The 14,474-nt window shown below is 38.8% G+C and overlaps 1 protein-coding gene across 1 annotated transcript; it reads right to left on the bottom strand.

Annotated features, from left to right (window-relative positions):
- Positions 1–200: 200 nt before the first annotated feature.
- Positions 201–8,722, bottom strand: opn3 (opsin 3). The gene is made up of 4 exons (XM_053332945.1): positions 8,303–8,722; positions 5,696–6,015; positions 2,301–2,552; positions 201–1,009 (listed from the first exon to the last, which is right to left on the bottom strand). The coding sequence occupies exons 1-4, from the start codon at positions 8,619–8,621 to the stop codon at positions 737–739; spliced, it is 1,164 nt and encodes a 387-aa protein (XP_053188920.1). The 5' UTR covers positions 8,622–8,722; the 3' UTR covers positions 201–736.
- Between the last annotated feature and the right edge of the window lie 5,752 nt (positions 8,723–14,474).

The following is a 14,474-nucleotide window of genomic DNA, read 5'->3' as shown; positions in this document are numbered from 1 at the left end:
AGGAGGTTGTGAAAAGGAGCGTCTCACTGAAGCATACCAAGGTCCCAGTCTCATCTCCTCTTACCTAATTACACTCCTGTATTCTTCACACATGTAATTCCACAAAATGTCATCCCACAGTGACTGTTCTTGTCACACTGGAGATTTAGATTAAAATGAGATAACGAACACAAGCTAGGTAGCTTAAAATAGCAACTCTTTATTGAATCCATACACAATAATGTCGGTGTGTGTACTATGGTATAGCTAAGGAGCTAAGGCTTATTTGCCATGTTACACAATTGCAGTTGGGTACCAACCAAAAAAAAACAAAACTGCTATCATCCAAACTCCATAACACCACTGGCCTTTAAATACTCAACACAGTCCTACATGTCACATAAATGGAACATTTGACAAATAAGTGTGATTCATTTTCTAACAGAAATATATTACTAGTTGTTAACTACATCATCATGTATGTATTGGATATTACCAAACTGATGTTAGATGAGGATGTCACACTCATACTTCCTGGTTAGATAAAACATTGTCAGAAATAGGTTTAGTTGAAATCGTGGGTTCATCAGCAGCTGACAAAGGGAAATCTACATAAAGTTGTAACAAGTCTGTAAGTGTGTGTAGATGCAGAAGAACATCCAGAGAGAGGTCAGATAGAGCTATTTTGGCTTGAAGTTACATGTCAGGTCCTAAGGCATACTGAGTGGTTAGGGGTGAGAAGTCCAGTCCCTGTGGATCACAATGGCCTCACTTGAATGACATTAACCTCTGAGCAATCTCCAGCCTTAGAGGTCACGTCCAATCGGCGGAAATCGTCGGTGGTGATGATGAAGACGATGGACGAGGAGCTGAACCTAACCCTCTTTTTGGGTCGGTCCCTTGAGCCGCACGTGCCGGACACGACGATCGGTCGGATGGGGCGTTCGACCGGAGCCAGTGGGCGCTCTTTGAGATTTCGCTGCAGCCAAGAGAGCCTCGAACAGAGCAGCTGCAGCAAACAGCGCCGGAACTGAGAGAGGATAAGTAGGAGGAGAAGCAGAGGGAAGAGATAAAAGGCTGATATTTAACACAGGGATGAAATAGCACCCTCTGCTCAATCATGTATCTGTTAAATATGCTGATGTAAGATATCAGCCTCACAGGATGACACCAAACTTAGACAGGTTTAAGTGACAATTTCACTCCTATACACACTATATATGCATACAGTACAATTAGAAGGTTAGAAATAAGAACAGAACTCCTAGAGGAATATATATCTATGATGCAGATGTTACAGCTGCACTTTTGGGGAAATCAAATTCAATTAAATGGCTAATTTCTCTGTAAAAAATACTGCTATTAAAATGTTTCCATACTTATAAATCCACCTCTCTCTTCCTTTTCTGTTTAAATCACAAAATGAAGTAGCACATCAGGACAGCAAACCATCACTCCTAATTTAGACGCCATTGATTTGCCCTATTTACCCATATTAAATTCTGAGGTCAGTTGTTCTCACTGAAGGGGAAAAATCGACTGAACACACAGGAAGTGGCCATTCACAGCTCTCAAGTTAAACATATTGGGCCTGATTTACTAAGATCCCAAATAGTGGGTACTAAATTGCATGCTTAGTGCAATAGATTGCGTGTTTTGTTTGCATGAGTATTGAGGGTGATCTACTAAGAATAACTGCGTGAATGAAAACAGGTACATTAGGGCGGAGACAGCAGTATTTAAATGAGGGTTTTGCATGTCTGAATGGAGAGTTTGGACGAGCAGAAAGCCTGGAAGCACAAAATGAAATGTGATGAGGTTCTAGTGGAAGAGGTAACAAATATATTGAGTTATAAAAAAAAAACAAATATTACCAGAAAAACCGACATATGGGAGATTATTTGTGATAAAGTCAATGCTGTTAGTGAAACCAAAAATATTCCACTCCAAAAATATGAACACAGGTGGAAAAACAATAGTCATCTGTGCACACTTATATACATATTTGCATTTTCTCCTCCCTGTATTTTGCACACAGGCAAATGTACTAAATGGACAGCACGTATTATCTTACACAGTTGAAAGACGCAAGCCTCAGTGTGCTGCGTTAGTAGACCAGCTTGCACATTTCTTTGGTTTGCTCATCTTTTTAAACTAGCAAACCTTTAGTAAATCAGGCCCATTGTGTATTCTGGAAGGCAGCATAACCTGAATCTTTTCACTACATCATCTACAAAGAGCAATAAATAAGTGTTACACTGTTTACTGATGTCACATTATTTCTGGGCTGTTTTTCTTTAAAAATCTATAAGACTACACACCTTTCGACTCATGAATACATAGATGAGGGGGTTGTAGGCTGTGCTAGACTTGGCAAAGAATGAAGGGATGATGGCCACTGTGGGAGAGACCATGCTCTTCCTGCCGAAGGCTTCCATCATGGACACAACAGCGTAGGGTGTCCAACACACCAGGAAGCAGGAGATCATTAGAAGAAACATAACGGCCACCTTCTTCTCGTAGCGCAAGATCTTGATGATCTGGACTGTTTGGAGGTCCTGGATGGAGCGCAGCTGTAAGATACAGGAAAGATATTCACCATTAACAGTTCGACAGGCTGTCTAGAGAATAGATGGTCGCTGGTTTGGATGTTGGTAGTTTGACTGGTTGTAAGTATTCATGTAGTACAAAATAAAAGGTGGTCGTTAGTACAATTTTATGGTACTATATTTGAGTATTTCCATTCTATACTACTTTTTACTTCTCCTGCAATATTGTACTTTTTACTGCACTGCATTTTCTGACAACTGTAATTAAGTGAATTTACAGATTTTACATGCAAAACCTATGATGAGCCTATAAAATAGTTGTTATAAATGTAACTACCAAATAGCATATAAAGCAAGCTGTGACAGTTAAATGCTGCTTACACATTAACGCATCATTAACAACAATTTAATATTATAATATATTATAATGAGCCATCCTGCTGTATAATGAGAACTTTTCATTTTTGATACTTTAAAAAGCCATGGTTAGATTTGTGTTAGATACACATTTGAAAGATCAATACCACTCTCAGGACTGTACAGTAAATATGAAGCTTCATATTTGCAGTGTAGACATGAGAGACTAAAACTTTTACATAACTTCTTCCAACACTGATGCAACAATTTCTGCAGTTTATTTTTCAGTTTGACTTCAGCTAGTCGAGTTCAGTGCTGTCACTCCAAATAAAGCGAAAGCTGAAAGTGAACCAAGCTGACTTGCGCTGTGGTGGGGAACTAAACAGAAGCAGTAGTAGAGAACATACAGTACACAACCACGTGGAAGAACAGAAACTAAGAAACATGTACTTGTTATGACTTGAAAAGAGCTATCATTTCTAAATTGTCTTTTGGATCAGAGAAAACATCCTTTCACTTTTCATGCTCTACTTCTTTGTGGACAGCTTTCTTTAAAGCATGACTTCCAACAGATTTAGAAACATGGAGAGACAATAGTTTGTTGAGAATGTTTCTATTTAATTCCATAAACTGTATTAATACTATAATAAATATACAAATACAGCTTTATTTCCATAGTCTTGTGTGAGTTGACAGCTCTTAGATGAGGTGATAAAGCATATGACTCTCCCTGAGGGCAGTCTCCAGCAGCTGACTGAATCACTGCAAACCTCTTTTTTTTTATTCATGAGGTCTGTTTTTATTTCTAATGAAGCCACAAGCTATTTCCATGTTTATGTTCTACTGTTTCCCAGCTTTTCAGATGTCTAAAGTGAGATTTTCCAGCATAAAGATACTCTGTAGGGATCAGAGTACTTCCCTTTGAAGATTTTCAGAGCTTCTCCCAAATTGCTGTGACGTGTGATGAGCTTGTCTCGGATCTCTGAGGTATTCAGGGGCTTACTGAGGGGCTGGGAGTTTTGAGGTGCTAAAATTGAGTGTGTGGAAGCAGCAGCTCATATTTCCTAAATTGTTGCAAATACTTAGGGAAGGAGAGTGAGCAGCTGTACCACATTGTGCTGCAGACAGACATCTGGGTCATTTGATTTGAATTATTAGGTGTTTTTCTGGTTTACACATTTGCTTACATGTTATCCTGTTCTAAAACACAAGTGCCCATCTGCTCACTAGTACAAACAGAAAAGTATGATACAGACAAACATATTAGAGAATCCTGTGGATCTTCAGTTCTATCAAATAAAACTGTTATGGGATTTTGAAGGAATCATTCAAATGAACACAAATACTCAACTGTCAGTGTGACAACGTGCTCACTTGTCCTTTATTACCAGGCTATCTTCTACGGATAATACATTAGTGACACTTCTAAGAGTCAGTAAAGACACAATGATCTTTCCACTGTACAGGACAAGCCCTGAAGGCACAGAAGCACATTATGATAACAGAGTTCGTAATAAAAGACGGGTGAGAGAAAGGCAGCCAGTGAAGGTCAAGGAGCTTTTTTTTTATTAAAATGAAAACCCAGAGGTGTCTGCTAAATTTGTATTAGTGCTATGACAACCCGACTAGGCTTTTTAATACCAATATTGATATTAGTGTTTTTAAAAAATCTGATAACAATATACTGGTTAATATTCATTTTCTTTACACAGTCATAACCTATATGAACGTGTGATAAGGTTCCCAAGAGCAATGGCAACCAAGAAATGTACTGGGCAGGACATCTTACAGTTGAAAAATATGTATGGGTCTGGTGACACTGTTTAAAAACCGTATTGGCATTTCTGTACTTCAATTTCATGTCATTGTTAGGCTGACATACAATATATATGATCATCTTTGTATGTGGCATATACTCAACACTAAAGGCCTTTTCTTTTTTTTCTTTTTTTTACATCTGTTAATAATACATAATACAAATAATACATTTTCTGATAAAGTGTATACAAGGGACAGATGAAATACAAAAACTAACAAGATTTGAAATGGCAGTTAAATGTAAGGACTTAAAGAAATGACATTTTAGTTTACGTGTATGCACTAAAGGGTGAGCTGGATGCAATTCAAGTATCAGTTGAAGTGAAAGTGCTTGAAAGGTGTCAGTCCAAGTGTAGATGATAAATAAGTAGCTTGGTGCAAGTGTGCGCATTGAAAGTAGTTGGAGTGTATTGTGTATGAGCTGGACATATTTTTTTGTCAATGTTCGAAGGTGAAGATTTGAGACTGAAAGTGTCATTTAAATTGCCAGCACTGAAAATGAGTTGATGTGTGACCGCTGGATGCAGTTGAGGAAAAAGTGGTCAATTTTGGTTGAAGTGGAAGCGCTGAAGACAGTTGAAGTGTGTGCATTGTAAGCAGTTGAAATGTCAGTTGTATTATAAGATATGACATTTATTTAAAAATAGAAATCAGGTCGTCACATTAACATAATTAGTCTGCTCATTACTCACTCAGTTTATACTACTACTACTACTACTCCTACTACTACTAATAATAATAAGACATTCTCTTTTATATGTGTAATTATGTCCAGTTGAGTGAAGTGTTCATTTTATTCAGTCGTACCTTATTATCTTTAGTTGAGAAGTAGTGCAATCGTTATTTTCCACTGCCTGGTTTAAAGTTTCCATCCTAGATTCTAGTCTGAGAATTTGAATCAGCAACCCTCCATTCAGAAGCCAACATAATTCATTCTATTGATTGTTCTAACTCATTCATAATTTATTATTATGCACATCTGCATATCTTACCATTTGCACTGTGTAGAGGATGTTCCCATAGCAGTAGATCATGATGCCCACAGGCACAAAGAAACAGCCAAGGAGGAAGAAGAGGATGAATGAAGCATCGTTTGGATCCTTAGATGCCCAGTCCAGCGAGCAGCCCAGCTGGTGGATCTCCAGAGTGTACCGGTTCCAGCCCAGGAGTGGAGCCCCCGTCCAGGCTAGAGAGTACAGCCAGATGTGGGAGATGGCCCGCCACGCCCAGGGAAAGTCCACCACCTGGGCGTGGACCACCCGGATGTAGCGCTCATAGGCCAGGGCTGCCAGACTCATGATGGAGACGATGCCTGGTAGTGGGCAGTGAGAGAGATACAGACACACTGAGTAATGCGGACCACTGACTGGAGGAACTGGGTCAATGGCGACTCAGCGTCTCTTCAGACCGAATGAGTTTCATCATACTTTGTTCATAAAGAACTCTGAGCATCTTGGTGCGGAACATCACATTTAAACATTATGTTGTGAGTCCTAGAAAACTCACAGAAAGGGACTCCACGTACACACACACACACACACACACACACACACACACACACACACACACACACACACACACACACCTCTAAGACCTGCATCTGTCCTGTACAGCCTGTTTTTGCACAGAAAGGATGCAGTTTGGGCTACATTGTGTACTCAAATATTTGTCCTTATGTTCATCTTGCACACATCATGCTGTTCACACTTTTATATGATGTGTAGTCCAAGAGCAAATCTCATTCCTCGTGGCACAGATTCTAAAATTGATTGTTTCTAGTCAATAAGCATCACACACACTTATATAACCTCTATATCTATCCAATTACATACTCCAGTACCCTCTTCAATGTTGTCTGTGATTCATTAATCTCCTGATTAATGGGAGAAATGCAGCACCGGTGTCAAAAAAATAGACACACAACTTACAAATACACTATACAGGGAGTTGTTTCACTCACTGGGAGCACAGCTAAGGGTTTAGGGTTACAGCAGGACAGACGTGCATTGACAGTACTGCCAGGGCTTATTGCTGTGTCCCCCGTGGCTCGTGTGTGTGTGTGTGTGCCTGTGTGTCTGTGTCGGTCACACTGACACTTACCTCCACTGGGTAATACATATGATAAAGATGACGACATATTTGTCTTTTCTTCGCTGTAGAGGACAAACACAGAGAAAGTCTGAGCTACTGGATTTATTAAACTGTGTCAGCAGAGACTCATGTATTGTAATCATTGTCTCAGGTGCAGGTGCTGGGAGGCAGGCTCTCCAGAATTTCGACGGTGCCATCAAATCACACCTTGGCTAATTGCATGACCTTGGGGTTTAACATGCCACGCTGTGCATGTGAGCATTTATAGCTGCAGCAGTGTAGTGTGAGTGACAAGGGAGGGGCATGGTGTTTCTCAGGATGTGGCTCTGCTTGGAAGTGAAATCTCTATTATCTGCCAGGCTTGTCTTCTTATCTGAGCATGGGCCAAACCAACAGGACGCCACATCCTTTCTGTTTAAATGCCATTTCCGTGATGAAATACAGAAGTCCAGCACACTTTGGTTAAAAAGTATAAACTATAAATCTGAACTTTGCAAGCTTTTCATCATGACTTATTTGTGTCATGTTTGCAGTGCAAAGCAGATAAACAAGCAGCATTGCCAACTGCGATGCCACAAGACAAAAGCAGGTGACAGTGTTCTTCGGATCATGTGCAAACAAGACAATGTCAATTAAAGGGCATTAAGACTGTGTTAGAACAGAGCAACTGTCCACAGCAACTGTGTTTAATTTGCTGATAAAGGCTTGAGGGTGCGCTCTAATGAGCTCATTTTCACACATCCATCCTTAGCTATAATTCCTACAGGGGTGGGACCTGCAGAGTGACCCCCTTACATTCATTCACAACTCACATAACACATAACTGCTGGTAATAAATGGACAATCATGGTGCTGTGAAACAGAGGCTGTGGGCACACTGAAGGTGTCACAGGCATTTTTTCTGTATGAACCAATTTTCTTCAAAATATGCTTCTTCTTTTTTTTTTAAATCACCCACTTACGAATAAAGATAAATAGTATGAAATCAGGCCTTCAAGGTCGTTACAGTAGGTTTTTACTGCAGCTCTTTAAGGGAGGAGACTTAAGGGTTCAGTCAAACATGTCTTTGAAGGATGCAAATTAGTGAAGGAAAAGAAAAGAAGATATCATTAATAATAATAATAATAAAGATAATAATAATAACAATAATATTAATAATAATAATAATAAAACAATACATTATGCTTTTACCTATATTATGTTTGAATGTATTTCACAGAATTAATTCAATGTGGAATATTCTTATTTCCTGCTTGACTTCTATAGAAATACACACATATATAATACACATGTATATATACGTAGGTAAACATTGACTTTAAGTAAGATATCATGTATATAATTAGTTTTCATGCATTTGCTCACATATCTTTTTTTTTTGCAATAGAAAGACGACTAATAAAAGGGCACGACCAATATGAGTCCTGAATTATTCTGCAACATGTTTATGTGCCAAACATGAATACAAAATGTTTATTTAAATGTTTCCTCGTTTTATTTTCTCTCACCAAATAAGCTGTTGCTGAAGCCGTCCCACATGCATGTTGCCTGGCTCCAAATCCATCCTCCTTTGACGCACGAAGCAAAGGTAAAGTTTATTCCGATCAGAGAAACTAGAAGATCACTTAAACTTATGTTGACCAGTAACAAATTGGTGGGCGTCCGCAGCCTCTTGAATTTACAGTAGAGCAGGATGACAACAACGTTGTTGCAGAAGCCAAACACTCCAATAGTCCCGATGGTAAAAGCCAGAAGTTTGTAGGTGCCAACTGCAAAAATATATTGTTCTGCACTTCTCTCGGTGCTGGTTTCGTTGGCAGGATTCATTGCGCGGATAAAAACTTGGTCTCCAGCATTGTGCTGCGCGCAGGGAGTGAGCGCGCGTCCTAGGCACGAGACACTATGGGCTCCACGCCACGCGCAACCCGCGCCGCTAATTCAAACCAGCCTGAGACTACTGAGAGCTGAAACTGGGTCAATGTACCAGTGTGAAGTAAGTCAAGGGGACTATATACGTTACACATCCGGACTCACTTTCACAGTAAAACCGTTTTTGACCTACATCTTTTGTGATGAATGTTATAACACTTCAGTGTAATATCTGACAGCAACATGTCTGAGGTAGTAGACCTCTAATATAAGAAAACTGATCATTTCATAGGCTATTTAGCACAATAATTCTCAAACTTTTACCACATCAAGGACCCCTAAACTGACAAATATTAGCAAACAGACCCCCATGTGATAAGACTTGTGCTTTTTGATGTTTTATTACAGAGAGTGTATGAAACTCGTGGCCAAAATAGTCATAGTCTACATTTAGTCATTGTGTTACTTATGGATGGAGTTGTAGTGAAAATAATTGATACCCCCGTTGCTTACTTTGAGAACCACTGATGCAGTATTTCAGCGGTATTTAATGTTGTACACACTATAAATTTCAAACTTTTATTTTGAAATTCAAAGGGTCCTACCAATCTCCGGTCGTATTTCGTCTAACTGTGTGTGAATTGATTGAGCAGGCAGTGATGTGTTGTAATGAAATAATTTAATGCACATCAAGATTGAAGGCTACATATTTTACATTTCTTATTAACTCTAATTCCCCCTCCTCTCAAAAATATTTTTCTTCTTGTTCCTACAGTTGAATGTTTGAGCTTCATTGTGCAGAATGATGTTTGACACTAAGGCTGTTTATACTCTCATCTGCTAAAAGTGGAAAGTTACTCCATGCTCATTGTAAATGACATTTTAAGGGTGGGTACAAGCATGATTTGTGGCATTGCAACTGTGTAATGTTTAAATTTGAAGCCTCCAGTGCAAAAACACTGAGAATGGACTTCACAGTGAAGTGTGAGACATCCAGTGTCCAGCAGTTAAACTTCTGAAATGAAAAATATTTATTCAAAGAATTATGTTTTTGATGAGGGAGCAGGAGTAAATGTCATTTTAAGGATTTTGAAGGGTGATTATAGATTTTCTTGTCAGACAAAATTCATATCAGACACATAATATTTCTCCAAGCAGACTTTAAAATGTATTTTTTTTACATGTTTTAATACATGTCTGGAGGGAATCTTTAAATTGTGTTTTAGTGTAAGAATTTATTTATTCATTTATTTGAAATGTATTGTGGATAATAATCAAAAACATGATAAAATGATAGCTGTTGGAAACACAGAGCTTAGCATTCATCTCTTTGTACAAATGCTTTTTTCACCTGCAGACCAGTTGACATTATGCATGATTCTCACACCTCAGCTATTCACCAGGACCTCAGATATGACATCTAATTATGCTTCTATATGGCAGTGCGCACTTATGATGTATGAACATTTTCATTGCAGTATTAAAGTAGTAGTAAATCTGCCGTAAGGAAATTGGAGGACTAATAAGAAGAGAGAGGGCACCTAAAGGAAAAAGTACATTTCCATTATCCGTACTCTATGTACACTTTCACCCGAAGCTTAAAGTGTGTGTGTTTTGCTGTAGTTGAGCCGTGCACTTCCCAAATAGAAGACCAGCAGTTTCACATGCACTTGGCTTTAGATGACGACAGTACAGCAATTCTGTTGATTTGGCTGTGTGTCTGTAATTTCTGTGACATTTTGAGGTGCTCTCCCTCCTCCAGCTGTCACGTTTTGTCCACAGAGAAATGTCACCGTGTTCAAATGTTGTATTCCAGCAGAGACGTTGTTTGCGTCTGACCTCATTTCTCAGTGCCTACAGGTTGATTCAAAATAGCAGATCTTGCTTGAATAAGACAAGACATGAGAGTTTGCGGTGAGGAAGTGCATGACACACAGACTCCAGGAATGTTTTATTTATGCTGCAGTTCAAGCACTGACTCAGCCATGTGCTGTTCATTCACAGTTATAGGTACATCATTCACAGGATAGAGTCACAGGATTTATGCTGGAGTCTGGTACTGTGATAAAATATGTTCCCTTTCTTACACCAAGGGCGCTGTTAAAGGAAGTGCTGAGGTCAATGGTTCATTTTCCTGAAATATGTTTCACACATCACATGCTTCATGCTTTCCTTTGCTCCAGCAGTACAGAAGCGTAAAAATCACCAGTGATCTATGTATTCATTAAAAATGTAAAAATAAAAAGCAAAATCCAATTAAGAAATAGGTCAACAGCATTTAAATATCCTAGTACATCCTGTGGAGGCACAACTCTTCTGTGTTTTTTCAAACCAATTCTAAAGAATTTGCCTTGAACATAATCTCTATAAGTACTTTAAGACAGAGCCCCTTTCTTTTGAATTTCCTCTAATGCTTTTATCTCTGGTCAGAGCTTCTGCAACTAGGTCAAGCTTCCAATCAAAGCATTTCTTGCAGTCCTTCTTTCTGTCCATCTCTCGCTCTCCTATCAGTTGTTTGTATCTCTCTCTCAGTTTAATAAGAGGCATTGAGCATGATAGGTCCTATTGAGTGGAATCTTTTTAAAAGATAATCTTTGACCAGATGAGCCCACTTTCGTTGTTGTTCACCTCTGCTTGCATATAGACAAGCATCCACTTCTGCCCCTACCCCCCCGCCCCCCCAACCCCCCACCCGATGCCATTACTTTAGAATTACAGTTCCCCGTACACTGAATTGTTCCATAATGACTTTTTTAAGTGTCTTTTTAATTTCACAAACAACAGCACTTCAGGCTTGACAAAGCTCTTAACAAGTTCTATCACTACTGATAATTCAATATCATTTACCTTAACTGACACTCTCCAGTTATGCTGCAGTGGTTCACTGAGTAAATTGCCTTCTGTCTCTTGTGGATAAGCTGGTGTGGGGCTACAGAGAATAGGTGATATACAGGCTTATTCAATCATTAGAAGCACTTTTATGCATGGCCACATGCTGCAGGGGGGAAATAAAGGTGTTAATTTGTTGACTTTGACATTTTTGCATTCTGCTGAGAACTCACTTCTTGTCATTAACTTTTTAGTGGAAATATGCGCAAAACTTGTCTCAAATGTAAAACACAACGTATCTGCACCAGAGAGCCAGAGCATGGAAGTAAATCTTTTCTGGGCTGTCAAAGAGATCACAGTTTCGCAGCTTTTGAAACACAGACTTACAGAGAGGGGTTTAAAAGGATATTCTGACATTTTGGGAAATATGCTTATTCGCTTTTTTGACAAGAGTTGGGATCAGTAGCGCTTATGTCTGTATGCTAAATATGAACAGCCTGCAGGCAGTTACTTTAGCATAAAGACAGGAAACAGTGGAAATAGCTGGCCTGTCTTTTGAATGATTATCAGCAAAAATACTCACACTGAACGCTGTACATTACTGACTAACATTTTATGACATTTGTTTTCCCAACAATATCAACTCTTGCGATACAATGTCCCTTTGTAGCAACTAAAGCAAGACATAGACATGCAGGTACCAACAGTACTTATTGGAAACTAAACTAGTTAGCTTTTTTTAACAGGAGTTAAATGAAATGACTATGTGATAAATCTGAAACTGCAGCTAGCAGCTAGTTAGCAGAAAGATGGAAATAACTAGCTAGCTCGGCAGCAGCTGTCCGCTAATAAAATCCACTCATCAGCCCATCTAAAGCTAATTAAGTAACACATTATATCCTATTTGTTTATTGTGTTCAAAATGTAAAAATGACACTTTGTGGTTTTATGTAGATTTACTGCCAATTTTTTGGAGCTAGCTGTTTCTCTTTATTTCCTGTTTTTACGCTTAGTACCTGCTAACGTTACCTGTAGCTTCATATTTAGCTTTCAATTATGTGAGTGGTATCAATCTTCTCACCTAACTCTCGGCAAGAAAGCAAATAAGTGTATTTCCCAAATTGTTAAACTATTCCTTTCTTAAGTTTTTGATGCTTAAAATGTGCCTTAACTGCCTTAACCCCTAATCTGGTTTATTATGTTTTTTTCTGATACGTTTAATTTTGTCCATTAATTGGATGTCGAATCAAATTACCCAAACAATGACCCAGCCAAATTGCTTACAGTGATGATGACCTACTTCAAAAGTCCTTGACAGATTCTACCAGATTTTGACTCTACAGAGCCCTTCCACATTCTGCTGATTGTAGAAACTTCCCGTCTTATATTTAGACCAATTTTAATGCTATAGCAGCTGTTGCCTGCTCTTTTTTTAAATGCTAAGTAGAAATAATGCATGTGCCCCAAACCAGTTTCTCTCAAATTGCTGTATGTCATATCATCCCTGCTCTCTCTGAGGGATTAACAGGGAGTGTGATCTTGAGGACAGGGGATGTTGCAGCTGTAATGCACTGGTGTATACACAGCTGCAAGAACGAAGCAGTCACAAAACGCTTAATGTTCTTTGAGCTTTTCACGTCTGTCCTCAGACTTGTGTAGTAGCTAAAGCACTTGTGTATTGTCTGGCCTGCTGCTGTAATGAACTGTGTTGTACAATTTTGAAATGTCTTTCTTATTCAGGGTAGCGCCTGTCATTGTCATCAGCATTTAGCATTCAGTGATGGAGACATTCATCATCACCATTCTCCTTACTGTCACTGCAAAGGAATTCTACTCTCTGTCTGAGATTTAAAAAATTTAAAAGATACAGGGTAAGATCAAATTGAGATGTAAATGAGACAACAACCAGCAATTTCAAAATGCCCATTATTATGTGAAGAAAAGGTCAATATTGGCACTTTTCAAATGACATGCATGATTAGAGTGAGGTTAGACAATGTTAGGATATTTCTTCCAGAGCTTTCTTCCTAGAGTTTAATCACTTTGTTTTAACATTTAACAAGACCAGATCCAAGTCAGCCAGAATTCTGACCCTGAAAAATGCAACTTAATTATGGCTGGCCATGATGTTGGCCGAATTCAAGAAATTATCTTTTAAATGGATTCAGAGGCACAGACTCTAGATTAACATGCTAACCTTTGTGGTGCATCTTTATTGAGTTATGAATAATTCATAACAGTAAACCATATCTTTCTCCTGCAGTAATTGGATCAGAGAGATGTGTGTGTGAGTGTGTGTATGTGTGAAAAAACATTGCATTAGAGCTTAAAGGGAAAGTTAAGATTTTTTAAACTAAGGTTGAATGAGGCACTTATCCATAGTAAGTGTATGACCTGCAATAGATTTTGGTCAACATGCTCCCAGTTTGGAGAAGCAGACAATAGTACTGGCATGGAAGCTAAGCAATGTACTGCTGTGGAGGGGAAAAGCTGTAAAACATATTTTAGCCACCTAAAAAAAGGCCCACCTGAAAAACAAACTATCAGTTTAGGTGTAGGCTATATTGAGAATATTTTCTCTGCTTTACCTTACCTTGCTGGCACTGCATTACACAGTAGAACTTCCATCATCCTACGCAAGCCACACAATGTATTACCCCGCAGATCAGCTGTTTGGGTCAGAAAGTGCTGCAACTGACAAAATACACAGACTATATGGATAACTAATCCATAAATCCCCACTCCAAAAATAAATCTAAGTATCCCTTTACGTGTGACAAATATAAACTAGATCCTGTGTTGTGAACATGATAATACCATAGTGAGACACATTAAAAGGTTATTATTGACACAGAGGCTCTGCTATTCTCAGACCCTCAGAGGAGAAGTGGAGGTATTCTTGGATGCATCGTATCTATTTTCCACCCCTGGAGGTTTCTCCCCTCCAGTGTAGGCATGGATCCAAGAGGTTTTGTTGTCATG

The sequence above is a fragment of the Scomber japonicus genome, chromosome 14 (assembly GCF_027409825.1).
Source record: "Scomber japonicus isolate fScoJap1 chromosome 14, fScoJap1.pri, whole genome shotgun sequence".
Classification (NCBI taxonomy): Eukaryota; Metazoa; Chordata; class Actinopteri; order Scombriformes; family Scombridae; genus Scomber; species Scomber japonicus.
The sequence above is the reverse complement of the archived record's forward strand: the minus strand, read 5'-3'. Positions and strand labels throughout refer to the sequence as shown.